The 26,713-nt window shown below is 34.8% G+C and overlaps 3 protein-coding genes across 6 annotated transcripts; 1 reads left to right on the forward strand and 2 right to left on the reverse strand.

The window, feature by feature from the left end:
- The first annotated feature begins 228 nt into the window (after window positions 1-228).
- Window positions 229-11,863, forward strand: LOC115443331 (kynurenine--oxoglutarate transaminase 3). Of its 2 annotated transcripts, XM_030168688.2 has the most exons (10): window positions 229-355; window positions 472-630; window positions 2,369-2,522; window positions 4,607-4,733; window positions 8,467-8,576; window positions 9,413-9,656; window positions 10,020-10,186; window positions 10,620-10,806; window positions 11,084-11,247; window positions 11,575-11,863. In XM_030168688.2, the coding sequence occupies exons 2-10, from the start codon at window positions 575-577 to the stop codon at window positions 11,635-11,637; spliced, it is 1,272 nt and encodes a 423-aa protein (XP_030024548.2). In that variant the 5' UTR covers window positions 229-355; window positions 472-574; the 3' UTR covers window positions 11,638-11,863. The 2 variants fall into 2 exon arrangements, with proteins under 2 accessions (XP_030024548.2, XP_030024547.2); XM_030168687.2 differs by lacking the exon at window positions 229-355 and having other exon boundaries at window positions 369-630.
- On the reverse strand, window positions 11,858-26,648 carry LOC115443332 (UPF0605 protein GA14893). Of its 3 annotated transcripts, none has more exons than XM_030168690.2 (8): window positions 26,475-26,648; window positions 25,198-25,336; window positions 24,622-24,718; window positions 19,003-19,178; window positions 18,430-18,592; window positions 17,693-17,831; window positions 12,545-12,643; window positions 11,858-12,036 (listed from the first exon to the last, which is right to left on the reverse strand). In XM_030168690.2, the coding sequence occupies exons 1-8, from the start codon at window positions 26,519-26,521 to the stop codon at window positions 11,967-11,969; spliced, it is 930 nt and encodes a 309-aa protein (XP_030024550.2). In that variant the 5' UTR covers window positions 26,522-26,648; the 3' UTR covers window positions 11,858-11,966. The 3 variants fall into 3 exon arrangements, with proteins under 3 accessions (XP_030024550.2, XP_030024551.2, XP_037300398.1); XM_030168691.2 differs by lacking the exon at window positions 26,475-26,648 and adding an exon at window positions 26,305-26,402; XM_037444501.1 differs by lacking the exons at window positions 11,858-12,036; window positions 12,545-12,643 and adding an exon at window positions 17,306-17,398.
- LOC115443330 (elongator complex protein 3) lies at window positions 13,116-17,398 on the reverse strand. Its single transcript, XM_030168686.2, has 7 exons — window positions 16,749-17,398; window positions 16,267-16,431; window positions 15,679-15,793; window positions 15,224-15,474; window positions 14,459-14,624; window positions 13,999-14,211; window positions 13,116-13,661 (listed from the first exon to the last, which is right to left on the reverse strand). The coding sequence occupies exons 1-7, from the start codon at window positions 17,309-17,311 to the stop codon at window positions 13,470-13,472; spliced, it is 1,665 nt and encodes a 554-aa protein (XP_030024546.2). The 5' UTR covers window positions 17,312-17,398; the 3' UTR covers window positions 13,116-13,469.
- Window positions 26,649-26,713: the final 65 nt, after the last annotated feature.

The following is a 26,713-nucleotide window of genomic DNA, read 5'->3' on the forward strand; positions in this document are numbered from 1 at the left end:
AGAGATGGCTCGCCATGACAAAATAAAACGTATCTTGCATAATAATACATTAAAACTTGATTTTGCTTGAGTGTGTGCGCGCACATTTTCTACTTCGCGAGTCCCTGCGGTTTCGTAGCTACAGAAATGCTTGCCCAAAAACGCGTAAATTAAAAAAAAACAATAATGTAACTTTTGCAGCAAAAATGTAACATTTCAGGAAACGAAACGTAACTTACGACTCAAGGGCCCTGGCAACACTGGTTTCAACTTAGCAAATACGCGCCGATAAAAGAATGTTTGCAAAATAAAAGACGATTTAATCAACGTTTAAATATTCAAACTAAAAGGAAGCGATACGCATTCAATTTTATCAGTACGTATTGTGTATTGACGTATTATCACGTATAATTTTTGATTGGCATGTCAACTTAGGTTAAGTTTATTATTTATAGTGTTTTATCTCTTTTTATCTGTTACAATGTTGTTTAGAAGAGGCCTGAGTTTATACGCGGCTGTTAAATCCAGCAGTAGCACCGTAAAGTGGATTAATTTGGAACCAATAATAAGGAGCAACAGCAGCGTGGCTAGTGCAATGAATGAAAAATTCGGTTTGCCGAAACGCTATGGAGCTGGTGAAAAAAGTGTTTGGTGAGTGTATTTTAATTACATAACTAATTAAGGTTACTGCAATTAATATTACTTATTGCTTGTTGGTGTTAATTATTTCGTTACATAATGTAATACTTGGTAAATTTATTTTCTTAATGGCTACCAGTTATTCAGTAATCAGTATAACAATTACCATTTTGTCAATGTTCATATCATGTTCGTTTAACTGGACATAATTCTTAACTAATATTAGAGTATATTTAGGCTTATGAAATAATAATTATTATGACTCATGACATATGCTCATTGAACCCAATTAGCAAAAATAATTATCTACACTTCTTATATATTATTATTATTACATATGCCATATATCAGTATAATATAAAACTATCATTATACAATATAAGTATTTAAATTTTCAATATATTTTATATTTATATGAATCCACAGTTTTTAAACCAGATTCTTTCATGATAAGTAATTATATTCATTATATAATTTATCTTTTATATTAACAACAATATAAAATTTACATTGAGCGACGTTTAAAAATAAAAAAAATCATAAATTTAACAGAAATTACTTGTTTTATTTAAATCATATTTTTCTGTAATGTATTAATTAATCTTTGTTGAAATAAAAATAGTAGCCATCTTTAACAATCTTTAAGTATATTTTAAGAAGAACATATCAATCTACACTATTATCACACATTATCATCAATGTTAAGAACAATACATATTTACATGTTTCATTTACATTTCTCTCAGCTATGAAATAAACATACGTCATAAGCTATTTAAATGCTATTGTTTTGCACTATAAAATGGAGCCACAGTGTAGAGGATACTGGCTACTAACCTCAAATTTGTCTGTAATTTGTGCTTGATATTGATGGGTTCAACTTCGTAAAACATCATGGGGCAGAATGCACATGGCAAAAAGTGGGCGCCCTAGTTGATCCTCTGCATACTTCATTTAAGGATTACGAGGGGATGTGTCTTGTCTGTCTACAAATTATTATTGAGGCAAAGGTGCAATGCAACCAGAGGTGGTATTTCTATATCACAGAAAATTGGTGTAGATTAGGAATGTTGTCCTGAAGGTTCCTGGAGCTTTAACAATGCTATCACCTTTCTAATTTTTTTTAAAAATCCAGCTTCTTGGCAATATGGATGTTGATTAATTATCAAGTTACACGTCTGCTTGTTTGATTACTTTCTGCTAACTTATCTACAATCTGAGATGTATAATTAATGATTTAAGGTATTGTGTCAAATCAATTAAATTGTTAAGGCATGCCTTTTATACAAAGCCATAAACAGTTTGAGCACCATACTAAACTCCAAATTACAATACATTAATGTGGTCCAATGCTGTGCTTTTTTTTATGTGCACTGCAAAGGGGCCCCCAAAGAATGTCGACTGACGAGAGATGTTTACTCCTCAACAGTCGACACAATTATACCAGCCTGTTACAACCAGATATACATAGGCTGATCCCGGAACGCGACACACTTGGGCCACTATGGCGGGTTTTAACACCTTATTTACGGTGGTCGCTATCCGGCCGGATATAAAATATATACTACCACCAGTTTGTTATACTTAGAATTAAGTGTTACAATAGCTAATGGCATCTCTCCCTGTAAGACTCCCTCCCAAATCTAACCCCAGGCATGCTCCCATGGGACGTCTGAGAACAGCAGTTTAACCATATTTAAATTCATTTATTCACCGTACGCGTGTAAAACTAAAAGATAAATCCTTCCAGGGTTGAATATATTCAACTGGCAGCAGAATATAAGCCGGCTGTGAACCTTGGTCAGGGTTTCCCGGACTACCATGCTCCTGAACATGTCACGAAGGCGCTTTCCGAGATCCCTACCAGTGACAACCCACTGCTCAACCAATATACCAGGGGATTTGTGAGTGACATATCTTTACATCTCTATTATACAGCGTGTTGCACAATTGAGGTATCGATAAATTCAATAATAACATGACATAATGGGAGCATAACGTTGCAAGTTGGTAATTTTAGTAAAGAAAAATTGCATTGAAATGATTCGCAGAAATATTTATAATTCAAGAATTCTATCACGCTTTCACGACTGAACTACTGAACTTGTTTTGGTGAAATTTTGTATAGAGATAAATTAATTAAAAATAAAGTTCGAACTACATAAGATACGTTCGAAAATATTTTTCACAAACGGAATTTCATGTGGATGAATTGGTAAACATAGCTGGTTAATTAAATTGAAGACACTATAATATTAAAATAATAGGTATCTATAAAATATAAGATCGTTTATGCTCTATAGAGCTCAGACAAACAACAAAAATAATGCTATTAATTAGATAACAGTTGACATACCATAATATAAAGATGCATAATATCTATATCTATTCTTACGTAGTATATTACTTACTCTATGTACTCTACTATATAAACCTGATGATTTTGTTTGCTTGTTCGTTTGAACGCGCTAATCTCAGTAACTAATCGAATTAAAAAATATTTTAGTGTTGGATAGGCCATTTATCTATATAACGTGATAAACTCAAAAACTACCCAACGGATATCGATGAAATTTGGTATGGAGATAGTTTGGGACCCTGGGAAGGACAAAGGCTACTTTCGCGTGAAATATTTTTCTTTTATCCCGGTAAAATATTTCACGCAAGAGGAGCCACAAGCGAAAACTAGTTTTATAATATGTGCCATGGAGTATTTATTTGCATTGATAATATTTTACGTAATGAGTGTTGTAAATTTTAATATCAACTTCGATATTGTACAAGACAAAGGATCCAATTAGAGAAGTGAACAAACAGATGCTGTGCGAATTAATTTACAAACGTAAAAGTGCGAAAACAGCAAAAAAAAATATTTTTTTATAATTATAAAATGTAGGTAGATATTGCGACTTTGACTTTTCGCATGACGAACACCTCAGTCCGCCCCGTGAAAAGAATGCTGCAGTCTTCGAAACGTCTGAAGGAAATTATAATATAAAAAACCGTGATAAAATCCGTACAAATAGTTTTATTCCGATGTTTAACATTTGCGTAAACATAAGGAATCATTAATGATAATCAGTATTTTGTGAACATGATGGAAATGTAGCCAAGCCTTATTTTCTATGTTGATTGCAGTCTACGAACTGAAAACTAAGCTAAATGAATTTACCTTAGCTCACATAGCAGAAATATTGTGTACATACTAAGTTTCAGACTTTATACATGTATAAAATATACTTACTATGCGTAATTTTCTTAGCTAAGCGAACTATATCTTGTTTTTTTTTTCGGTCTGCAACCCGCATTAGGCTTGCAAGAACAAAGAATATTAGTAATTGTCATATCATATAATATTTCTCGATAACGTAAGCAATTAAATACAATGATATTGTCGTAAAACCGCAGTTGCAGTCTGCAGCACGAAAACCTTGTCCTATTTTTTAATTATGTGAGAATCATTCGAGATAGTAGTTTCGTTTTAATCGGTGTTTAATTTAACCTTGTTTTGTCTCTTGACGTAAGAAATTGACAAAACAATAAACGCTTATTTAGAAAATGTATTGATATATAGACAGGTTTTAATTTTAGTAGAATTTTATTAAGACTTTGTAACTTAATTTATTGATTGATAATTTTTTTTTTGTTATGTTTGCGTTAACTACTGTATATTAGCAATAGCCATAATATAAACAAAAACCTCAATAAAGTAAAAAAAAGTGTTAGATTAAAGTAATACTAGATTAGTAATTGATTAAACGATTAATACATTTTTTTCTTTTTTTTTTAGAGTAATATTTTGTGCCAGTAGTTATTTGAATATTTAATAAATAAAAATATTTGAAACTTTTTAAATTATCGTTTTCTCAAACGTGGCTAGATGCCGCTAGAGCTAAGATGCCATAAATACACAGAGCCATACTTTGACACTCCTCTTTTTGCGTCGACCCTTAAAAGAACAAGAATAAACTTTTTTTTTAATTTCCAGGGTCACCCCAGGCTAGTCCAGAATCTGTCGAAAGTCTACTCACCATTAGTCGGAAGAGAGATCGACCCTTTCAATGAAATACTCGTGACTAGCGGTGCTTACGAAGCTTTATTCTCTGCAATATTAGGTAAGATTTTATTCATGAATTAACTACATCATACTATCGCCATATTGGGCTTAAATTCCAGACTCCGAAGTGATACTGAGCAAAAAAAAACCATATCACTGCCAAGACCAGGATTCGAACCCGGGAACTTAGAATGGTAGTCTACCACACGCAATACAATTACGCCACCTAGACATTATAGATAGGCCAGCATTCAAGGCATTGTCAATCGAGTTTTCTGTTTTATGAGAAATTATTTCTCATTTGCAGTGAATAAATAATGATAGAAATACGAGTAATTTCCTTTTAGTCCTCATAGTCATCATCATAAGCATATATCTTTGTCCACTGCTAGACATAGGCCTCCTCCAATACGCGCCATTTTACTCTGTCTTTGTCCACGCGCATTCAGTTCTTGCCAGCGATCTTTCGCTTCACTCCACCTAGCTGGAGGCCGTCCTACTCTACGTTTGCCGAGCCGTGGTCTCCGCTCAAGTTAGTTCTACACATATTTTTTTTTAATTTTGCCACCAAGCAATAGCATTTAAGGACCAAAGTGGTGTGAAAAGAAAAGCATGAAATCCTGCCTAAATACAGGCTAATGATACCTTCTACCTACCCATATCGTCATCATCAAACATTTCAGAATGACAAATACAATGCTGCCTCAGTGGGGTAATTATATTGCGGGAGCGGTATGGTAACATAGATCCCGGGTCCGAATCCCGAGTGAGGCAAAGTGATATTTGGATTTGTCTGATCAGTATGAAGTCGAAATATGGAATTTGTACCTATATGGCGATAGGCTCGCCACCTACCTCATTATGGGAGGTATCCCACTTAGCGAAAATTGGGTACCATTGTTGCACTTCTGCTTACTCCTGCGGAGATAAAGGCGTGGTGTGTTTTATAATACAATGAGTGGGATTGTATAATTCTACGAGGCGTAATAAAAAATTTCATAATTAAGTAATAATTTCATTTACATTATTAAAAACAATGAATCCAAGACTGTTAAAAAGAATTAAGAGAGATTAATTCAGCATTATAAAATCTACCGAGCTTTATTGATAACGCAATGGGACAGTGAATACAAAATAAGTACGGTATGTTTGCGTAGGTTTTTTTCTAAATCTACGAAGATAACACAATCTATATTGCGTTCTTTGAATAACAATAGGAATGTTTTATCATATTTTATATGTGCCGTTATAATTTTGTATAATATAGAGAAATATATATATATTGTATAATAGAAGAAAAGTCTGTTTTTAGTTTTGTAGGGGAGAATCTTTGGATGTATCAACTGATTTTGAAAATTCTTTAATTATGAGGAAACTACATTATTTCTGAGTAAATATTAATAGGGAATATTATCCCGGAAAACCCCTTTCACACGAGCGGAGCCGAGGGCAAAAGATATAATTTTATAAATCAAATATAAATCTAATATACAAGTCTATAATATTTATAATTTTCTATCTGACTTATTATAAAATGTAGTTAATTGTTTTAAATATTTATTTAACCAGTACAAGTAATAATTTTTATCTGACTTATAATAAAATTTTGTTAATTTTTTAAAGTATTTATTTAGCTAGTACTTACTCATCGGATTAAGGACGCCTTCAGATAAGCCGCGCAGCTACAACGCTACGGCGCGGCAGGCTAATTTAAAGAAAGCCCTTTTTGTTCCATTTTTTTATTCGGCATTGAAATCATGTTTCATTGTATTCAACTTAATCACGAGCATAGTTTAGTTCAGGGATGTCAAACCATTGGCACGCGTGCCAGTGGCGGCTCAAGTCAAAATAATTCGGAAACGTGTATAACATGCTAACCAAAAACTTCGTTGGGACATAATAATTTTATACTTTTTTGCGTTAGTAAAAATCATTATACGTTGACGACATACTTTTAAGAGTTTGCTAACGTATCTCCAAAGTCAAGGGTCCAACAATGAAATTCATACGGGACTACACGGGCAGCACCAGCTATCAATTAAAACAACGAATCTTAAAAATCGGTTCACCCAGTCAAAAGTCCTTCTTTTTTTGAAGTCTGTTAAAAAAGGTCGCTAAAAGGGGGTACTCGGATAGATAAGGCCCTGGATGGCACGTTACCGGCACAGATTATAATTTTTTTCTTTTTTTTTTTAATAATGGCACGTTAATCAATAAAGGTTCACCATCCCTAGCTTAGTTAATAAATAATAATACATTTCAAGTGTCAAGAGAGACAAGATAGCGTCAATGGTTTAGTAGTTCACATTTATTTTATCACAGTATTGTTAATTCGTTTAGTTAGTGATTTTTGAAGTAAAATAATTAATAATCATGGATATTTCTGCCTTTAAAATTTCGTCATATTAAATTTTAAAGGCCGAAATATCCATGATTATTAATTATTTTTACATTTTTCTTTCAACTGCGAGAACTAATCACTAACTAGACGTGAATTTAAATTCTTTACTTGCCAATACTTGTTTAGTTACCCAGATTAAAGCCGAAACAAAATGTATGAAAATGGACCTTGAGCTACCACCTTAATAAAAAGTAAGTGTGAAAATATCACTATAATAATGATAACAAAGATAATGTAAGTATTGTGTCCTGCGTCAAAAGTGCCGCTTTCAATCAATAATACGTCGTTATTATAAAATAAACATAATAGCGAATGCTCATTTATATTCATCTCTATGAATGTTGATGATAGAAGAATCATTAAAAAAACATATAAAGAAAGAAAGGTTTTTGTTATTGGGACAAACAAATACAAGTTTAAATATTGAAATATATTCCAAATTTTATTATAATACTAGCTGACCCGACAGACGTTGTCCCGTCTAACTATGAATTTGCAGCGCGCCTCTGTCAATAGCTGAAATTAACTTTTCTTAAATTTTCTGACGTTCTGCTCAATTTCCTTAATTTTTTCTCTCATAAGATCCTTCTCCTGACAATAACAAACACAACAACAAAAAAATTGTTACATCGGTCCACCCGTTCACGCGTGATGGCGTAACCAAGGGAAATAGGGATTCATTTTTATATATATAGAGATTCTGCCAAAAATGGGAACTCTCATCCAACTTCTTACTGCGGTACAGGCGGCGACGAGTGACATTTTTCAAAAGGGATCCCTACACAATATGTAGGTACTACTAATGTATAACTGCAGTTTGGAAATCGTTCCAATTATAATTATATTTTATATAAGTTACGAAAGGAAAGCTGACCACTGACATATACACAATAATAAATACATAGAGTTACGCCAATACATTTTCAGAGCTAGGTAAAGGTTGATCACACTTATATTTCGTTAGTGATACAAATAGAAATAACTAAAAGGTATGAATGGTTTAGATAGTTTTTGCACGGCATTGTAACCATCGAAATAGACTCTTTAATAATTATGCCCAAAAAGGTAAGTAGAGGCGCAACTGTTGTATCCGTCCCATAATGTAATAGGGTGCGAACCTATCGCCATATCGGGCACAAATTCCACCGGGATGATACTAAGTACAAATCGCAATATGACCTCAGCAGTGCAGTCATTGTAGTGTGTGGACTTAGTATACAAGTTATGTAATGCATAGTATTAAGTTAGTATAATGAGAGCAGTCTAATAAAGAGCCTAAAACCAACAACACATCTCAACATATATATTAATCTTTCCATTACATCATTCCGTAATGCAACTACGCCACCAATGCAGGCAATATTTTATGAAACATTTGTTGCAATTCCAGGCCACGTGGACGAAGGCGATGAGGTGATAGTGATTGAGCCGTTCTTCGACTGCTACGACTACATGATCAAATCCGCCGGCGGTATCCCCAAATTCATTGCTTTACAACCGGTAATCGTTTAGTTATATTGGTATAATAAAATTACTGGCTCACTATGACAAGGTCCTATGTTAATTTTTACTTATGATGGAAAAATTAAATTTAAAATTTTCATGTTGGAAAATATTAAAAATAGTTCATGGTTCCTCTATCATTCGGGATTATTATTTTTTTTTAAATGAGAATGATTAGAAGCATGTGTGATACATATTATGTATCATTCAATTTGTGCAAAAAAATATAACATAGAACCTTGTAATAGTGAGCAAGCGAAATGTGTGAGCGAAATAAATCAAGTTGTAGGGCTGTAAATAAAAAAAAAAAGGTTTCATTAATTGTTAAAGTGCTATTATCCTTTACAGGTACTCGTAAGTTAGAAAGAGAATTAGCTGTTACAGTCCCATCTCCTTAATTTTTTTACCATTAACATCAAAATATCTGAAAAAGCAAACCCTTTGAACACTTATGATGTCATCAACATCAACCCCATGAAATCCACTGATGAACATAAGCTAGCAACATTTCCAGATGGACCTGTCAAAAGCTGCTTCCATCCAGCGTGTTCCTAGACTTTTCAGAAGTCGCTTGTCCACTGTCACGTCATACCATAAATAAAATGAGAGAAAGAGAGAAAGAAAATGTGTGCTCGCACCTATCTCTCTTGCCCCTACATATACGAAACGTAACTCTCTCTTCCTATCTTCACTCACTTATATGTTCCTCTCAACTTCCGTTCGCCTCGCCCGATCACATTTTTCGTAACGCTCTCGTCACGCATTCACCAGCTTACTCCCCAAGTAAAGCGTGCGTAAAGAAGTTTTCAAAAATAAACAAAATTTTTCAACAGAAAGCCAACGGCGACAACGTGACGTCAGCGGACTGGGTGCTAGACGAGAAAGAACTGGCCTCATTGTTCAACAGCAAGACGAAGATGATCATATTGAACACTCCTCACAACCCGCTCGGGAAGGCTTTCACTCAGAAAGAACTTGAATTGATCGCCGATCTGTGCAAGAAACACAATGTTCTATGTCTTTCTGATGAAGTGTATGAGTGGATGGTGTACGAGCCCGTCAAGCATATTAGGATCGGTGAGTGTTCATTACTGGTTCCTCTACTTTTTTATTCTAGTAGTGTAAATTATTATTGTGAAGAATGATAGTTAAAACTATAACAAAGATAAACTCACTTTACGCTACAATAAATATAAATCAAGTAATAAAAAAGAATCGGCAAAGTAGTGCAAAGTTAAATAATTAGAGAGATTGGAAGAAATGATGGACTGCAAAGTCAAAACTATCCGATATATTTTTCTATAGCCAATATCAGATTTTAAATTCCTAGCATGGAATCTATTTTTATAGCTTGAAATATGTTATTTACAATTGTACAGTGCAGTCAAGTATAAAATATATCCATAATTATAAGCAGTAAATTTCACGACTTCCACCCAGCTACCTTCCCCGGCATGTGGGAGCGTACAATAACGATTGGCTCGGCGGGCAAGACGTTCTCGGTGACGGGCTGGAAGACTGGCTGGGCGTATGCGCATGCGCCGCTCATGCGCAATCTACAAGTCGTCCACCAGAACTGCGTGTACACGTGCTGTACCCCCGTGCAGGTTGGTATATTCGTACTAAAACTTATGTAGGCTAGGCAGAATTGCAGTGCTTATAGTGCAGATTTTTTGACATCATTAAATGATATTAATGCAAGAGAAACTGGTATTAAATGCATTAATTCATTCACTCATAACATTCTTGAACACGATAGACGGAGAAGTGGTGCAGTCTTTTTCATCATCATCGACATTACTTTTTTATATTATTACCTCATTCCTTGATGCTAAAAATCTTGTAGCAGATTAAGTTTTATATTTTCGAAGCTTGAACTCGGTTGTACCTTCAATTTACAATTTAGTTGTAACGAGGACCTACAATTTATCATGCCTATCAAATTTATAAGTGTTTCCATAAAATGTTTACACCCATTTTCACATATTTCTGTTGAAGTTACATTTGCAAATTCTACATATTATTATCACATTTCTCCAGGAAGCGGTGGCCCGGTCATTCGAGTATGAGTTGGCGCGCATCAATTCACCAGATTGCTACTTCTACTCGCTGGCGCGCGAGCTACTGCCCAAGAGGGACTTCTTAGTAAAGACCCTGAGGGAGAACGGGTTCAAACCCACGCTACCAGAAGCTGGATACTTCATCATTGCTGACTGGACTAACCTTAGTAAGTTTTAGAACAGTAGCCAGGCAGGATTTATTTGATCTCGATATTGAATCCAGGAATGTATGCCATTACCACAATGCAACTACTATATTTTAAATGAATTATAATATAAATAAATTCACAAAGAATACACACATGATTTTAGAAAAGTTAGAGGTGTGTGCCCTTGGGATTTAAACCTGCAGGCATTCGTCTTGGCAGTCCGTTCCACACCCAACTAGGCTATTGCCGTTTGGTAGCTTCAAATGGTAGCTCTAACTTAATACAATATTTTCAGCAAACAAAATCGATCTATCAGCGGAGCCTGACAAGTACAAAGACTACAAGTTCACGAAGAAGTTGGCCAAGGAGGCGGGCCTGCTGGCCATCCCACCCACGGCGTTCTACTCAGAGGAGCACAAATACCTCGGCGAGAACTTTGCTCGGTTCTGTTTTATAAAGGTACAAAATGTTTTCTTATAGCTATGTTCGTGTAGGTGTTCATATTTGGAGCGTTGAGTGAATACAAATTTTAAAAATACATATAATTTTTTTTTAAATACGCAGCTGGATCTGTTATGAATGTTGAATTCCAGTTATTATGGTGTTTCTAGCGAATTACTGCTTCTGTATTTAACATCGCAAAAATGAAATATAGTATTGGGCAGTACAAAAATGGGGTGTTATGTTGGTAATACGCACTTTATCTACACAAATTTTTTGAGTCGTTATTTTTTTATATGAAAACTATATAAAAGCTTGTTTTTCATATTGAAAATTATATTACAGAAAGACGAAAACCTAGTGCTCGCTGAAAAACTTCTCAAGGAATGGAACGCGAAGAAGAAGTAAAAAGAAATTCTCAAAATAGTAAATGAATACTTAAATGTGATATACTGCTTGTTATTTTTTACACTTTATATTATACTCCTGTATATATCGGAACATTTGTAAAATGTTTCATCTGTGAAGTAATTTTTTCAAAAGACATTGGATGTAAAGTCTTGATTAACTCATTGTTTTATTTTGATACTTTTATGTTTTATTCTCTGTTGTCAAAAATAAACTATTGTTATTTGATGTGTGTTTAATTTGTAGAACAATTTTGTAAATCGAAATCACGTCACTGAAATGTTTATCACGTCTATTGTAACCTTGTGGGTAGTTGGAAATCTGCGCATTCACGAAGTGAAGTCTCCACGCAACCAGCGCTTGGCGTCTCTAGTGTCATTCCCGTAAGTTTTCCCAAACCTGCGTAAAGTACATAAGTTAAAGAAATACAATGTAATTCGAATGAAACGACAGAGTGCAGAAAGTACTGGCATTACTTATACCTGTACTTCCTAGCATCAAAATTTTGGCCATTCAATCAGAAAATTTAAAATATTTTGGGTACGTAGACGAGCGCCTCGTACCATGACGAAATAATGTTAGATGTTTCACTTCTCAAGTTAGTAAAGTAATAAAAACAAAACCTAGCATTGGGTCGTACCTTAATGATCGGTACAGTCGCAACATGTTTAGTCTGATATAGGTTATACCTACAAATAAAAAATATATACTATACTCCATATTTTGATATAAATTAAGAGATTGGAGAAAACGGACTATTTATCGAACATCCATTGGTAATTTATTACAAACAAAGCTTGTCGAAAACGATTGTAAAACTTTACCACCCCTGTAACAGCCACTTAGCGCTACATTCCAACATACACATTTGTTATTGAAAACTATGTTCAAAGGTGTTACAACTAACCTAAACATGCATCCAGGCACGTGTCCCGCGTAGTTGGGCAGCATGCCGACGTGTTTATGGTAGATCTCCGTCGGGTTGATGGACATCGGCGGGTCCGGTCTGGAAGGGATGGATGTGGATTAGGTTAGGATTAGGGAGAGACGTAGGATAACAATGGGATTTTTATATAATATCACCATAACCAATAAAATTAGAGTTTGCAAAAAAGATAAATTTCGGAATTTTACCGATTATAAAAAATAATATACGGGTACGCTCAGAAACGACATTAGCCGGTGCGAGGCACTTGGCAGAATAAAAAAAAGTCCTTGGTATCAACAATTTCGTATGTAAAATATTCTGATTAACATAGAGGTGACGTAGAAAATAAAAAAGTTTCTTAGCTGGTCAGACCCTAGCCAGTTGACGCGTTAGGCTGCCATTATACTGTATGTGTTTTACTTCAGCTATTATCTCTACCTACAAAAGGCAAGAAAGCTTCAACTTCAGATGAATTCTTAGCCAATATTATCAACACAATAGAGCCCATGCATGCTGTAAAAAAACCATACAACTAAAAATAAAAAACCTATGCATAACACCAACTTTATTGTTAAACATACAAGAACAACATTTAGCTACTGAACAAACGATGTAACAATAAATCGTTGTGCATTGTACATAATATCAAACCGTTGCGCACCTAGCACGCTGCGAGACGGACGGTCGCAGGTTTGATCCCCGCAAACAGGAATAACTACTTGCTCTACAATATTTTCATTTAAGTCTTTGTGTTACAAAGCGGAGTTAATTAATAATTCCTGAATCAGGTCTATATTTTGTAGTTTTTTTTTTTTTTTATATGAAGAGCAACGAAATGAGCAATCCTGCCCATTAGCAGTACCACCAAAAGCTGATCTAATTTAACAGTTATTTTCTCTTAAATCTATAGCATTTTGACCATATATGGTCCTTCTAGCACATAGCCAATCTTAGCGTAGTAATTCCTAGTGCCCACTCCAGATATAACGGCTATCTTGTCCGAGCCATGTTCTTCTTTAGCTATCCTCTCGGCTTCTTCCATGAGAAGCATTCCAAATCCTTGGTGTTGAAACTTTGTTGGGTCTCGAGCATTCACCTAAAAATATTAAATTAGCAACTTAGTTAATTTAAACCACATTACAAATAAAATTAATCTTATAAAATGTTAATTATATTTCGTTTTGGTTCTAGCATAGCTAACAATACTAAATTTGTTTTAGCTGGCATAAATCTTCTAACTGTTTAGACAAGTAATTGAGAAGCAATGTTTCTTATAACTTGACATTACATTTGGATTATATTGTACAGAACATAAATGGCAAAGGAACTATTTGGATATACCATATAATAAACAGGAAACTGAGTCTAAAACTGTGATTATTTCACAATTACAATACCATAAAAGCTAAAAAAAACTGTATTTTTTAACTTACCGGCACAACAGAACCATACACATGCAGTTCTCTCACAATACTGCACTGTTTGAAGTTAGCATTGGGCCCTGGCTTCAACTCAGGTCTGTAGGTGTCTGACGCACACTTCCTAAGCCTCAGTAAACCCACCAAAATGTCTTGATCTGGATCTTCATAAGCTAGGAATGTCTCCCACCCCCCATTAGCAACGTAATCACGTCTTATAAGCTCCACCTAAAGCAATAGACAATAAGTTTTATATTTATTGCACTTGCAACTTCACAATGTTTTATTAATACCAGTTATGTTAGCAAAATGTAGGACAAAATATGCTGATGTTCTCCTTGCCTATGGCGTAGAATGCTGACTTGGAGGATCTATCCCAACCGTAACATAAAATCTCACTGCAACTCATCATTCCTCATGTCCAACATATTACAATCATAGAAAAATATTTTTGTAATAGCATAGGAATCCTTACTTCATATGGCCTGACGCGGTTGTGTATTTCCTGAATACCAACTTCCCTGGTCCTGACATCCCTGCAGTCAGTGCCCAGATCTGCCATACGAGCCAAAGCCAGTTCTCTCAAGTTGCCATGCTCAACACCAGAAGATACCAATGGCATTGGAATGTCCCGCTGCACCCTGCAATTTTAAATTGCTATTTAATTTATTCATCTCTTACATTTATGCAATTTAATACATTTATGCAATTACAAAACTTACAATATATTGTAACTGAACATAATAAAAATTTTGCTTACAAGAACCATATACAGTTTAATAAAAATAAAATAACAAACAATATGCAAATCATAAAGTTATACAATCATAGCGAAGAATTGAAATGAAATGATTTATTTGAATCTGTAAAATGTTATACATTATTTAGATTCCATCAATATTAACTCTACCACCAGTTCGGAAAGCAGTTTTCACCAGAGAAGAACGGGCAAGAAACTCTGGTGTTGCTCTTTTCAATCAGTTTAGGGTAAAGACTACAGTACATGATAAAGTGAAAAGAGAAAAAAAAAGTTTAGAGCAGTTCATTTATAGGCTCGTGAAATAAGGAATAAATTTATTTATATTTTTATATGACTGCACAACCCTCTCAGGAATTATGAAATTTCTCTATTATCCTTATAATTATTTCCTCCCAGCTTCCTTTCCTCCCAATTGAAAGTATAAATCTTTTTGCGTACCTTATTTTTACGATAAACACATTAATATCAGTTTACATTTACCTGTAAACCCTTGTCCATGGAGGAACCAAGGCCAGAATCTTAGCAATGAGGTCAACCAGCGTGGAAGGTGGGTAACTTCTGTACCTGCCAGTCTTCCACAGCTCATACAAACCGGTGCCTCGTATAACCAATGTGGGGTATATCTTGAGACCATCAGCTCTGAATGCTGGGTTCTCAAAGAACTCGATAAATTGTTCAACATCTCGCTCAAAGTCTACATTTGGCAGGTCTGGCATCATGTGGGCTACAATCTGAAAATGTGTTATAACTGAATATAATTTATGATTTTATGGGAATCATATCTAGCAGGCGAATGAGATCTGAGCTAATAGAACATAATTTCATAAAATTTTATAATAATGGACATTTCTTCAAAAATGACATTTTCCATTTATTATAGAATAATTTCGTTCTGCATTTATGAATACAAATACTAATGATAAATAATATCCTACCTTGTATCCCGCATCTTTAGCCAAGTTGAAGTTCTCACACACCGCTTTGACAGTGTGCCCCCTGTTTGTGTCTCTGGCAATATCTTCATACACAGACTGTACTCCGATTTCCAACCTACAAGTTAATCATAGTATGTAACTTGCCCCAAATAATATTCTAAACATTACTTTTTAGACAGCATAAAAAAAATATCATATTTATAAAACATTATTTTTCTTAAAAAAATACAATTCAACATACTGCTATGCTGCCATGCTAAGCGCAAAAGCAGCCTGGGAGACCTTTTTTAAGATAATCCAAGTTTTGTAAATATAGTTTTATAGTTTTGTATGTAAAACTGAGATAGAGAAACTCCATTAAGGTTTTTTTGAACAAGTATTAAACAAGATACCATTATTTAGGTAAGTTCATTGGATGGGTATTACTTTAAGCTATCTGACAACATAAAAATCTAGTTTTTTATTTTTTCTGAGAGACTGCTTTTGAGGTTAACACAGCAGTACGAGTTTCTGTCAATAACTTGAAACCTATATGATATTGCCTGTTAATAAGAATTAAAGTCACAAAGCAGATTTATATTTACATACCTAGTGCAACCATAGTTAAGCATGTCACTCATGTGCCTCTGCAGACAGTAGTCAGGTCTAGTCTCTATTGTGATGCCGATACACTTCGTCTTGGCCTTTTCCGAGTATTTCACTGCCTCAGCTACACATGTTGATGTGTGACCCGAGAGGGCGTCATGAAGATTCCTAAAAGATAATTAAATACTTATAACTGACACAGTTAAGTTGTAACATTATAAACACACGTTTATAATGTTACAACTTACAAAAAATCATAATAATATTGTTTATTATATAGAAGGATTTACCAAATAATATTGATTATTCATTTACAAAGTAATTATATTATTTAAAACTGATAATTCCAAGATCAGAAACAACTCTGAGACCCTCAATGGTTGACAGCACTTTACTTGTTGGCAATAGAATCAATTAAAAAATTTATATACAGATGTCACTTTGTATGTTTTAGTTCATTATTTTAAAACATAATCATTGCCTACCTGATAAAATAGTCCCTATAATCTTCCGGCAAGCTCATGAAAGTGCCTCCCATCACAATAAACTCGACCTTATCGACGCTGTGGCCGAGCTGTTTCAACTGTTCCACTCTATGCCGAGTCTGCAGATACGGGTTATATCTCGCACGAATAGCTCTCATCGACGTAGGCTCGTAGCCCGTGTAGCTTTGCGTCGAGTATTCGAAATCTGAATCCGGACCACCGGGACAATACACGCATATATTCCCAGTAAAATTAATGTGGGGGCAACGATGAGGTTTGCACATCACGGCAACCACTGCTATACCGGACGCGGTACGAATCGGCTTCGCTTTCAGCTTCGGTAAGAGTATTTTCTTCGCGTCCGCCGGGACTGCTGCTATGATATCAACGAGCCGCGGTGATGTACCAAGCCCGTACTTCGACGATATCCGAGTTTTCATCTTGTTGAGGTTAACATCTTTGCCTTGACGATGTGCGATTAATAACTCTTGTATAATTTCCGATATCACTATGACCATCTTCTCCTCTTTGGAGAGGTTTGGTAACGGTTTCTTTTTAGTCATTTTGGTGTTGTTTCCTTTCAATTTTCACAAAATATTGCACTTAGAATTTTAGGGCGACAATCTGCGCGATTTACGCGTGTTGACATGCTGTCAAAGGAAATGTCAAACTTCAAAGACAGCTGTCAAATTGATTTTTACAATAAGTACGATGAAACATGGTCTTTTGAGTATGCAAAAATATTTATAAAAAATTATATTGAAGTAACGCGATAATTCCCCGTCGCGTCGTAAACAAATATATCAAACTAATATCAATGTTTTGCCTTTATAGTTATCATTTTTATAAAACCGTTACTTTAGACTATTTTTCGTTATTATTGTATTATAACTGCAGTGAAAATCGTAAATAAAAAAATATTTTAAGTTTTTTTAATCACTTACTTGACCACATTCACTGGTGCCCATTCTGTGCTCTGTCTTCTTCGGTAGTTAGAAGAGAAGTCACAAAGTGCAGAATTAGTGAGTTTCTTGGATGAGTCGCCAAAGCGTTGGAACCCGTATGGAACATGACCAGCAAAACCTGCGGAAAACGTTAGTTTTTGCGATAATAACTATCCCTTAGATGTTGTACGCCAAGCTTCCCACGGAATTTAGCTCTTACTAGTTAATTTAGACACATAGAGTATATGAATCCAACGAGTAGATGATTAAGTAACGTTAATTCATTTCTATTTCTTAAATGTATGAAATATTAGTAGGCATTCCAACTTAATTATTTGACCTTTATACACATTATGTTAACTTACGCACTGACTGGGAAGGATTAAATCCCCATATTTGATTTCTTACAAACGATGAATGAATTTTAGCATACGACATCTATACAAACAGATTTTTTATCACTCGTTTTGATTAATATTTTACCATGGAACAAGTTCGATCATTTAGTTCATTACAACGCACTGGGGACTTGGGTTTTATAAAATATTAAGATAATAGCAAAATAAACAGAAAATCCAAAACGTAAGTATGTACCTAAATGTCAAAATAATTGATTGACTAACAATAAAAAGTTACACTGAATAAAAAGTTCCGTTAAAATATCTTTACAGTACACAAATTAGAGGTAGAAGTAGGTACACCGTACACAATAAATAAAAGAACAACTCCTTTGGTACCTTTCTTGATAAATTTATCAGGATTATCGTTTTCCATGAAGTAAGGGCTAACGGAGTGTGATGCAGGCGACAACTTCGGCTCGTCCATTGGGAGATCCCTCAGTATGCCCGCACATTCCGGTCTTACCACAAGCAGGGGCAACTTGAATTCCGCAGTTGCAGACTGGACGTAATAAAATCATTATTAGCATCAAGATTCAACTTTCAATCACATCTCTCCAAAATTACGGTACTCCAATCACAGCCGCAATTATTCGTTCATAAAATTTCTTTCGTCGCCAACCTTCTTTCTTCATCCATCTCCATTCATTAATCCTTTCGTTTCCATTTTTGCGCTTGACTTACTAATTGATCAACACTATCAGTTTCCCAAAAAAATCACTCAATTCTTTTTACCAAAGCCATTACTATGCAAATCATATGATTTGTACTTCCTCTTCTTTTTACTTCTCTTCGTTAGAGGTTATGAGCCTTGCTACGCAGCAGCATAATCAATATTGCTGTTAATCCTTGTTTATATTTACAAGTAGCTGGTATGAGAGCGAGTGACTTCGACCTTCGACGGTTACTTACAAATCGATCCACCAGATCCCAGGGTTGTCCCTTCCCTGCCTGGAGATCCACCACCCTCTCCAGCTGATGTCTGGCTGCCCGCTGGTTAAGCTGCAATCTCTGGAACTCTGACAAGGCCTCTGTCGCGGCGACCGTGTACCGCTGACCGTATTGCGCGTTTAGACGTGGTAGAAAACCTGCGTTTTGGTCGATTATGACTATTGGAGATGGCAGTATTTTGATGATATTATGACGAGACTAGTATTATTAGTAAGTATAAAATAATAAAAGTTGATTTATTGTAATTTAAAAATAGTGTTGCACGAGATATCTAACATTAATGCTGAAGAAACAATTTGTAGTGAGATGTTGGTATCTATCATGGTAAAAGAATAAAAATAAGAGTTATAATAAACTAGTAGGTATACATTAGCCAAAACGCAATCAAAATACGCATTGTTATAACATCACCGCGCAAAACAAACGCGGTGCCAATGAACCTACATCTTACAAAGTATACGCATTATGCAATAAGGAAATAGAATCAGTGGGGTCCAATTAACAAGGCACACAAATAAATTGTAAAATATCCGGTGTCCCGTTGGTTTGCGCAAGCGCCCAAGTGCGAGCCATCTGATATCTGGACATAACTAGAGCAGATAAAGGACAAGTACCGTTTTATTGTAAGATACGCGGGTAACCACACTATTTGAGAGTCGCGGACATCTGTTCAACTCATTCTGTCTCACGGCAAACTGACAAGTTTGAATGAGCTTGATCGAAGCCAACTAAAACGTGCCTAGATCCGTTATTTATCCTGTTTCAAATGTGGAACGAAAGGTTACGTACACCGCGGAGATGATTAAAAACATTTTTTCACACAACCTGATAGTGCTTAACTGTAATTAATTCATAAGGCCGTCTAAAGTAACATAGGAAGAATGATGACACATAAATTACTAGACAGATAAGAATTATAAAACACGGCATGTTATTAGCGACTATATCAATAATCTGCCAATCAGGTGTATCATATTTTTCAATTATTTTTTTATGGATATCAATTTTCTGTTAAACAACCAACTGTCGCTTGATATATTGCCGCAAAAGGTTAATTTTAACAACTGTCGAACGTAATATTTATTTAATATTGTATGTTAATCTTATGCAAAATGATTTTGAATAAAATATGTTGTCACAAAAATAATCTCCCATAATAATGTTTGCACAATCATATTAAATATTGAATCATCGCCCATCTATTTCAAAAGTAAACACCATTCCCCCACAAATAACGATCGCAATTTCCCATTTATTTTAGGTGAAACATTCTAAAGAGAGACAACAGTACTTAAACAGCATTATCACGGTGTCCATATAAGGCGCCACTAGTGACTCAAAGTAATGTCCATGCGACATTAACTCCCGCGACTCACACACGACAGGAAACGAGCATTGGTCCATTACACCCACGAAGGGACCGTTATAATGATCGACAAATCAAGATTATTGCGAAACAAAGCCCTGCACAACACCTTTATGTTAATACTTGATGCCAACTATCGAATGATTAATGTTTTTGTTCGATTGTACCGGGTTTTGCAAATGCAAATTAATTTAATAAGTTAGTTACTAAGTTAGTGATGCCAGTTCGATTCGATTCCAGGCTCAGCATCTAGTGATGTGGCCTATATTAAAAAGTTCTACATCAAGCATCACGAGTAATAGATTTCGAAACCTGCCAAATGTCAGTCAGTAACCCAAGCGGCTTAAAAATTCCACGACCACGACAATCCATTCTAAAAAAATACACCCGCCCGAATAACCTGAACCGTAGAAATGCGGAAAGACTATGATTGTAAATCAACTCCACATGGGTATATAAACCGGCACGGAATAAATACGAGCATGAAAATCAGTTGGTTATATCTTTATTCCGTATTCAGGTGATTCTTTAGTGCAATCCTCTTATGTTAACATAGCAACACTAGTGCTTGGATTGATGCGACACAGTTTAATAGCTAAAATGTAAGTAAAATATAATAAAAAAATATTTTTATGCTGGTGACAGCGGGGTTGAGAGTGCAACGGTCTGCCGAGCCAAAGGCCGCAGGTTCACAACCCACGGCGCACACCTTTAACTCTACGAAGTTACGCATGTATTATCAATAATCGCTCGCTTTAACGGTGAAGGAAAACATCGTAACGAAAGCTACATACATGAGAATTGTCCATAAGAATTTCGAAGGTATATAGAGTCTACCAACAAGCAGTAGGCCAGCGTGCTGGACTAAGGCCTAAACACTTTCAGTATAACAGAAGACCCGTGCTCAACAATGGTATATACTACTGGGCTCGTATTATTATAGTAGGTATATCATATATGGTACCCATGGAACCGCTGATTTGTTCAATTGAAGACATATTGTGTGGTTGCAGGAGATATGATATAATATTGTTATTACTTGTTTATGTTTCACTAAATGCCATAAACAAAGGAGTTATGACACAAAATGACATAATAGAAAAATTACGTGTATCCACTCAGGTTTTCAGTTGTCTTTTAAAGCATCTTTCGGACCGACTATACGCACCTACCAACAGTATACCTGAATTTGAATCCGATATTAGATGTAACTCTATTATGGAAATGGAATGGGGTGTGATGCATAGTGGGTAGACTCGTTGCCTACTCACCTTTTCCTACTCGCTGGAAAAAATGAGCGTGATATTACCAATTATCGTATATTGAATACTTTTGTTTCTTTTCCCTTGGTCATAAGTGTACTCTGATACAACACTACATCACGTCATACCACCCTAAAATTGGCTTCTAATGCCTTAAGAGTCCCTTTAAACCAGAGTGCTATCAGTGAAACCTGCTATGAATGTATAATATATCTAGTTTCACATAACTATGTAATCTTTTCCCCTTCATAACAATAATATGATTTTACTCTATAAGTCTTCGTCAATTTCTTGTATTGTAAAAGTGTCTTTGTTCGTTACATAATAAGTATCTTCAGTCAATTATGTATGCATTTGTCACTAGACGACTCTGGAATACTTATTGTTCTAGTAGGTATTGGTAATCGGTTGAGCTTCGTCACTCCCAATAAACTTAGTTCCCAAATGTTTAATTGGGAAAAAATTATAAAATAATTGGTCTATACTAGACTTATCTCCCAAATCCTTAGTTTCTGAAGGACTGAATATACTATAAAATAATAGCAATAACAACTCACTCGACGGGTTTAAATTAAAACATCGAGAGACTTGAATACGATACCCCGTTTCTCAATTCGAAGATTTCAACGCGCGTTAATCAAGATACTATCATCTCTGGCAAGTATTATGATTCCAGAAACTTAATTCAATACGTTTTGTGCAGTTGCCTCAATTATATATATGTACCTAAACTTAAATTTATTGAAAAATTAAAACCGTAATAAAATAACTACTTATATCACTTTAAAACGACTGAATAACTCAACCATACGCAATAGATATCAAAACCAAATAATTGAGTAGTCTGTCTTTTATTTCATTCTATAAAAATGTAAACATGCAATCTATCCGCATGCCACACGCCGACACATAAAATAAACACATCCAACCGCCGTCATAGGAGCAAAACCGCAAAAATACATTAACCTAATTGCAATCTAAAAAAAACCTAAAACTCTAGAACATAAGACCGTGAACACGGACCGGTTCTCGTGAATCACGAGCTCCACGACTGGTGACTCATGCAGATCCAGTTCATTTCAACATATTTGAGATTCTTACTTATTTCGCTTTCTTTGAGATGTACATTTCGGCTAACGTCAATTTATTTTTGGCGAGTTATGCAAACCCGTCGTGCGAGGTGCAAGGATGTTTTTCGCATCTGATAACAAGGATATGTTTGTCAAAATGTTGAGATTTTAATGAAAAGTTGCGGCCGTGACGGAAAGGACAAAACCGTGGATGAGGAAGACAAACAATGAAAAAACAGAATGTTGAAGATTATACTAAGAATCTGAAAAAAACAAACGATAAAAAAAATACCAAATGAAAAATCCACATTTCGTTTTTAATCTGCTTCATGTGGGCATTGTTTCATTTACTTCATAATGAAAATGCCATTAATATAATTAAATGCGTGCATTTTATTCCAATTCCGTGAACCTCCTAATGTACACAACATTTTTTGCAACTAACACTATTAGATATTAGAAGGATAGTTAATTTTTTTCAAAAACATCTAACATTGTTTTTTTCTAATTATTCCTATATCTCCATATTCCCGCCTGCAAATCACCTGCCGAAAACATAAGTATGAAAAGAATACTCAAGGCCGTCTGTTCGGGGAAAGGCCTTGAAAGGTATAAAGATTTTCGGTAGTTAAGTACATGTTTTCAACTAAATTGGTTATGTGATACAATATGCAGATCGTAGGTATTTAGATATATTTCATAATGATAGATTTATTGCAGTATCTAATAATCCTACGGAAAGAACCGCGACGGTAATGCAATGACTCAAATATTATTAATCGACAAATATGTTCAAACAAGGTTGCTCTGTGGTCGATTTGTCACTCCTTTAGTATATTAATGAAAGTTTTCAGATAACTGCACACTAAGACGTACAATAAACGGTAAGAACCGCTAATTTATGTTTATGGAATAACTATTATAGTCAACTATGGGTTTACGATTTTGCTAACAAAATTGCAATTAAGATCAGGGAGCCCTATTACCTCTGTTGGGGCAAATCCTTTGCAATTACGGACGTTCCATTCGAAAGACGGCTTCGAATGGAACGTCCATAATTGCAAAAAGACGGATAAGAGAGTCAAAAATCCCCAATTTACCTATATGACCATCAAAGCGTCCTTCGATCAAAACACCTACAGATTTAAAACTACTCTCAATCTGTACAATGCCGCTCATTGCAAAAAGACGGATATACCTACTCCCGTAGACGGAATAGGGCCCCCTAACCTTATCTTGAAGTCATGACGCACTACACGTTATTTCCATCATTTCTATATTACATACTTGATCACATAGTTAGAAGTACACAATAGATTTAACAAGACAACTAGCAATTTAGAGTAAAGTTGCACTGCGGCATTGCGTCACGTACCTTTTAGTTTCGTTTGTGCATTTGTCCCGAACGTTTAAGTATCTTTTGCAACTATGACTGAGTTTGGGTAATCGTTACATTTAACCTATTCTTTTCGTTAGATAGATATGTTGTCAGATGTTCCCACGCGAAGAAATAATTTATTTCATTTCTTACATCGATGGATGTGTACAGTTTGGTGTACACGCGATAGTGTACAATTCTGATCTAATTTAGTCGGTAGAAAAACTAATATAAATAAGACCGAGCAAGTGCGAGTTGGACACCGATACTTTAGTACAAACTAGTTTTTTTTGTTATTAAAGTGCATGTTTATGGATTTTAGATTTTTCCTTTACCTACATTTTCTCTAAGAAATTGCATCTTGACAAATTTTATGATACGTCAACGGGAAGTATCCGATAGGCTTTGATTGATAGTCAAGTCATTTGCCTTGCCTTAATAATAAAACATATCATATAATCCCCATTTTTGAACTCGGTTAACAAAGAATCCAACTCTACTCACCTTCATACCCAGGTATCATGGGATGTTTGTAGACTGGATCCCCATTTCGGAACCTCGCGTTGACCACGTCGATGTCAGTTTGAGGCGGGCGGAATATCTGCATCAATCAATGTTTTTATGTAACTTTTTTAATACATACACACAGGCGTAATACAGGAACTCCTTTTTTGAAGTCGTTTAAAAAATTGGCTACCTAGTCATAAACCTCCAGTTAGGGTAATAGCATAATATAGTAATAAGTTTTAACAGGATACAATTGATTTCGGATGTAACCAATTTAGCCACACCTAGATTAGGAACTAATAATATTATAATCATTGCTAGCAAGTCATTCTATAGGTTCATGAGGCTAGTTCGATGTGGGTCAATGAACGGAATATTTAAGACCAAAACAGAAATTACTTAGAAAATTTCAAATACCAGACATAAATAATTCGTATAGTAGTGAACCCTTATAATTAAACTTACGTCTCTGCTTCATTCAAAATTGCAATGTTTGAAACCAAAAACCTCAACCATCACCACATTATTAGGAATATGCTTCGTGTAATTTAAATACTTTAAAGTCCTCTTTACCTGAAAATCGTCAGCCGTCCTATCAGACAGCACAAGCCTCTCTGAATGCTGTACACTTGGGTCCAGGAGTATCTTGTGGGTGGTAGAGCCATATGTGTCCCCTATTCGATACTTGTATTCTGGACAATGGCCTGTGTATCTGTAAATATGAACAGAAATATTGGTACTTTACAGTAAAATCAAATTACCACCTCGACTTTCAAAAACAGGTTTTAACTGTTGTACTTGTAATAAAAAATATTTAAAACCGATTAAAACCTGTTCTTGAAGATTTTATTCTGCAATATAGTAAAAGTACTTAGTATTAGTAAGCTACAAAACAAAACCTCGATTAAATTAAATCTGGATATAGTTACTACAAGCATAAACATTTATTAAAGCTCAGCAGTTCAGAATTTTTCCATAATTTAAAACAAAAATTGAATTATAGAATATTTAAATGACGTGAGATAATAAAATATTTTAATAAAAAGGAAGTGCAATGAAAAGGCATCGGTAAACTTAAAGCCGTGGGTTCCGTTCTCGCCTCTATGTAAATCTTTGTGTGAACAAACCAGTGAGGTAGTTGTATGCACCATAGTAAATTATATATTTAATAATAGGGTATAACTATTTGAAAAAGTAAGAATTATGTTGACTTATAAGGTGTATCGCAGTAGCGAATACGTTACAAATGTAAATATAGAGACAGTCAAATCTATGTATCGCGCACGTGTTCAAGCAACTATTCTGTAGCTAATCTCAAGGGCTGTATAATACAACATTCCTTTGCGTTCTCTTAACTAAAAACATTCCTTTAGTTCAGTCAACTATGTATTAACGAATTAATTTATCACGTCTCGCGGTGAAACCGACGCGCTGCCCTAAAAACTTTATCGTGTCTTTCACAATAATCCTTTTTGCACAAATGGAAAAGATTCATCAATGTAGAACTGTTGCTAAACGCCTTCCACACGTGAGTTACCGACCGTTAACTTTAAAAAGTAAAACGGTATTACATCATTCGGCACCAATTTAGCAATATAGTTGACGGAAAATGAAAACACTTTTCGTATTAATAGACATGATTGATGCAGCGAACTGTAGAAAGTAATTAATGAAGATTACAAAAACGCCATCGATTCAGGTCATTTTGATTTTCTCTTTCTACACTCCTTATACGGCGTACGTGCATTTTTCTTTCTCTGACTGAAAGTTATACATCCACTTTCCTCGACTATAACAGCTTATTGATGTTAAAACCACAACATCGTCGATAAAAGAATATTATAACAAACCCAGGTATATAGTGTGGTTGTGCTATACTGACTAAATCCAATGCCATTGCTAAATATTTTTGTCCCTTCCAATATAAAATCAACACATAATTTATGTAAATAAAAACCAAAAATTTTAAGTTTTTGATTAGCTAATCACTGGGTGGGATTGATTGGACATGTTATGACATTTAATTTTTTTTAAATTAGATAATTTTAAATGGCCAGTTAGTTACGCTTCGTTTATAATTATATTATAA

This window comes from Manduca sexta, chromosome 28 (genome assembly GCF_014839805.1).
Source record: "Manduca sexta isolate Smith_Timp_Sample1 chromosome 28, JHU_Msex_v1.0, whole genome shotgun sequence".
In the NCBI taxonomy this organism is placed as follows: Eukaryota; Metazoa; Arthropoda; class Insecta; order Lepidoptera; family Sphingidae; genus Manduca; species Manduca sexta.

Excerpts from the sequence above, each read along its gene's own strand:
- LOC115443332 (XM_030168690.2), bottom strand. The coding sequence starts at position 26,521 with ATGGCATTGGATTTAGTCAGTATAGCACAACCACACTATATACCTGG. Across the intron at positions 18,593-19,002 it reads GGGATCTGGTGGATCGATTT|TCTGCAACTGCGGAATTCAA; the intron begins GTAAGTAACCGT and ends TATTACGTCCAG. Across the intron at positions 12,037-12,544 it reads GTGCCTGGATGCATGTTTAG|GTTTGGGAAAACTTACGGGA; the intron begins GTTAGTTGTAAC and ends TACTTTACGCAG.
- LOC115443331 (XM_030168687.2), top strand. The coding sequence starts at position 461 with ATGTTGTTTAGAAGAGGCCTGAGTTTATACGCGGCTGTTAAATCCAGC. Across the intron at positions 2,523-4,606 it reads ACCAATATACCAGGGGATTT|GGTCACCCCAGGCTAGTCCA; the intron begins GTGAGTGACATA and ends TTTAATTTCCAG. Across the intron at positions 9,657-10,019 it reads CGTCAAGCATATTAGGATCG|CTACCTTCCCCGGCATGTGG; the intron begins GTGAGTGTTCAT and ends ACTTCCACCCAG.
- LOC115443330 (XM_030168686.2), bottom strand. The coding sequence starts at position 17,311 with ATGACTAAAAAGAAACCGTTACCAAACCTCTCCAAAGAGGAGAAGATG. Across the intron at positions 16,432-16,748 it reads TATAGGGACTATTTTATCAG|GAATCTTCATGACGCCCTCT; the intron begins GTAGGCAATGAT and ends ATTATCTTTTAG. Across the intron at positions 15,475-15,678 it reads CTAAAGATGCGGGATACAAG|ATTGTAGCCCACATGATGCC; the intron begins GTAGGATATTAT and ends ACACATTTTCAG.